This window comes from Phoca vitulina, unplaced genomic scaffold (assembly GCF_004348235.1).
Source record: "Phoca vitulina isolate PV1807 unplaced genomic scaffold, GSC_HSeal_1.0 scaffold79, whole genome shotgun sequence".
Taxonomy (NCBI): domain Eukaryota; kingdom Metazoa; phylum Chordata; class Mammalia; order Carnivora; family Phocidae; genus Phoca; species Phoca vitulina.
In genome coordinates this window covers 3,782,188-3,784,386 of record NW_022589782.1, presented here as the reverse complement: position 1 = coordinate 3,784,386, position 2,199 = coordinate 3,782,188, and the positions used below count along the sequence as shown (strand labels likewise).

At 58.7% G+C, this 2,199-nt stretch overlaps 1 protein-coding gene across 3 annotated transcripts in view; it reads right to left on the bottom strand.

Annotated features, from left to right (window-relative positions):
* WIPI2 (WD repeat domain, phosphoinositide interacting 2) overlaps window positions 1–2,199 on the bottom strand; it is a 35,638-nt gene that overhangs the window by 372 nt on the left and 33,067 nt on the right. For 2 of the 3 annotated variants that reach the window (XM_032394251.1, XM_032394253.1), the window contains 2 exons: window positions 1,789–1,896; window positions 994–1,124 (listed from right to left, as the gene is read on the bottom strand). In XM_032394251.1, coding sequence (XP_032250142.1) covers window positions 994–1,124; window positions 1,789–1,896 — 239 coding nt within the window. The remainder of the gene's footprint in view (window positions 1–993; window positions 1,125–1,788; window positions 1,897–2,199) is intronic. The other variant, XM_032394252.1, reaches the window with a different exon arrangement.

Sequence of the window (2,199 nt, the reverse complement as noted above, 5' to 3'; positions counted from 1 at the left end):
GAGGTGGGGAGGCAGGGGGCTGAGAGGGAGGCTGGGAGGCTGGGAGGTGGGGAGGCAGGGGGCTCAGGGGGAGGCGGGGAGGGGGGGGGGCGGGGGGCGGGGAGGCAGGCGGGGAGGCAGGGGGCTGAGAGGGAGGCTGGGAGGCTGGGAGGCAGGGAGGCTGGGAGGTTGGGAGGCAAGGCCCGGCAACTACAGTGCACACTAAGACTAAACTGTGATCCCTCTCTGACTACAAGCTTTTTGCAGCCTTGGGCAGCTCAAGACAAAGTCCTTTATTTTCCAAAATTCATCAATGTCAAAAAGACACTGCACAGTAAATAGGGGCTTCCTGAAGGACAGGCCACACATTTTCTTCAGCGAACAGGGAGGATGGGGCTAGTTCTCAAACTGGTGATGCCGGACGCTTGACGCCAGTGCTTCACCTGACGGAAAGGAACGCCTCATCTCTGAGTCACGTGAGCACACAGTCTCCTGTGTGAGCAGATCTACAGGATCGCCCACCTGAGGTCAAGCTGGTTGCGGCGGGAGGGGGGATGGCTGCGTGGCCTCATCTGTCTGCACGATGACTGCCCAGCACCCGCAGGAGGGGCCCAAAGGCAGGCCTTTAATGCCGTCCTCCCAGGGCCCGAAAGCTGAGTGGGGGGGGGGGGGGGTCCCACGTGTGCTTACTGAATGATGACACAGGACCAAAGACACCTGCTTGGCAATGTCAGAATTCAGGGTAATACTGTAGCCGAGGGGCTGCTAGCCAGGGACAATTCACGTGTGCCCAAAGCAGCCTGAGCCATCGTGACTATTTTTCCTTCAAAAATGAAGAAAATGAATTCAGCCTTGACATCCCCAGCTGACAAGAGCTTGCCTCTGAGCCCACCTGTCCCCTGCCCAGGGGAAAGTGGCGGGTGGGCCGCGCCGCTCGGGGGAAAAGCGCCAAGCTCGGACCGCAGCGGGAGGGCCTGGCATCACGTGCCTTCCAGGCTCGCGTCACAGCCTTACCAAGTCTGGTCGGAGACGAAGGCACGTGAGTACCTGTGGTGACAGCTGTGCCGTAGGCCTGGGTCACTAACGGGCAGTCGTGAGAGGCTGAGTCTAAGATTTCATTGGTCGTCTCCATGCTGCCATCCAACCTGGAGGGAGCGGACAGACAGAGACACTGAGGCCGGTCGGGGCTCCTGCCAGACGTGCTGCAGCAAAGGCAAGAGGCCGCTCAAGGTGGACACGAGTGTGCTCATCCCCGCGTGCCTGTTCCCTCGGAGCTTCACCAGATTTGTACTTGGGAAGAAGTTACACCCACGGAGATGATCTTCCGTGTTTAAGATTGAGGATCATAAACAGAATTCACTATAAAGAAAATACCCCACTTTCACCCCCGTTATAATTATAGTATTATAGTATCATTTTTAGAGAATTTCTGGATAGTTCTAAAAAAGCAAAAGCAAAATCAAACTGCACTACTTCCCAATGAACAAATACCACCGCCTTCCTTTCAGAGAGAACAGCTACATGTCACCACCACATGGCAGGTGCTCCGGGGACGCGGGCCGCTCTGGGGATGACACCAGAGCATCGTCCCTTCCTTGCAACATGCTACGTTCCTGCCTCAGTCCGCCTCGTCCCGCACCAGCCACCTGTCCAACCTCCACCCGGGCAGTGAACGGGACGCCGGCAGAGAGGCGCAGGAGAGCGGGAGTGTGGGGGAAGCGAGGCCTCCCAACACAGGCCAGCTCCACCGGGACGCGTCCCTTCGTGCCCCCGGCTCTTGAGGAGACGGCTGAGGAGAGGCCCACTTACTTGTGCTGCTTCATCAGGGTGCACTCGCCTCCCTCCTGCGGGTCCAGGTTGTACATGTACAAGTACCCGTCGGAAGCTCCCACCAGGAGCCGGGGAATCTTCTGAATTCTAGCGCGAATAAAAAGGAGCCACATTCTAGGACCGCAACTTGCAGACGATGTTCTGATTACACCAGCAGCCTTGCCTTGGGCACCCCCACCCCATGTGAACACGAGTCGGTTCCGGGCGCTCGACATACTACCTACGGGTCAGAGGAGGATCGCGCCCGCTGTGCTGCCTGAGCTGCGGCATCGAGGCTGAGGGGTCCCTGCTGTGAGTAAACACTGAGGCCCCCAGGAGAACCGGTGTGAGCGAACACTGAGGCCCCCAGGAGAACCGTGTGAGCGAACACTGAGGCCCCCAGGAGAACCG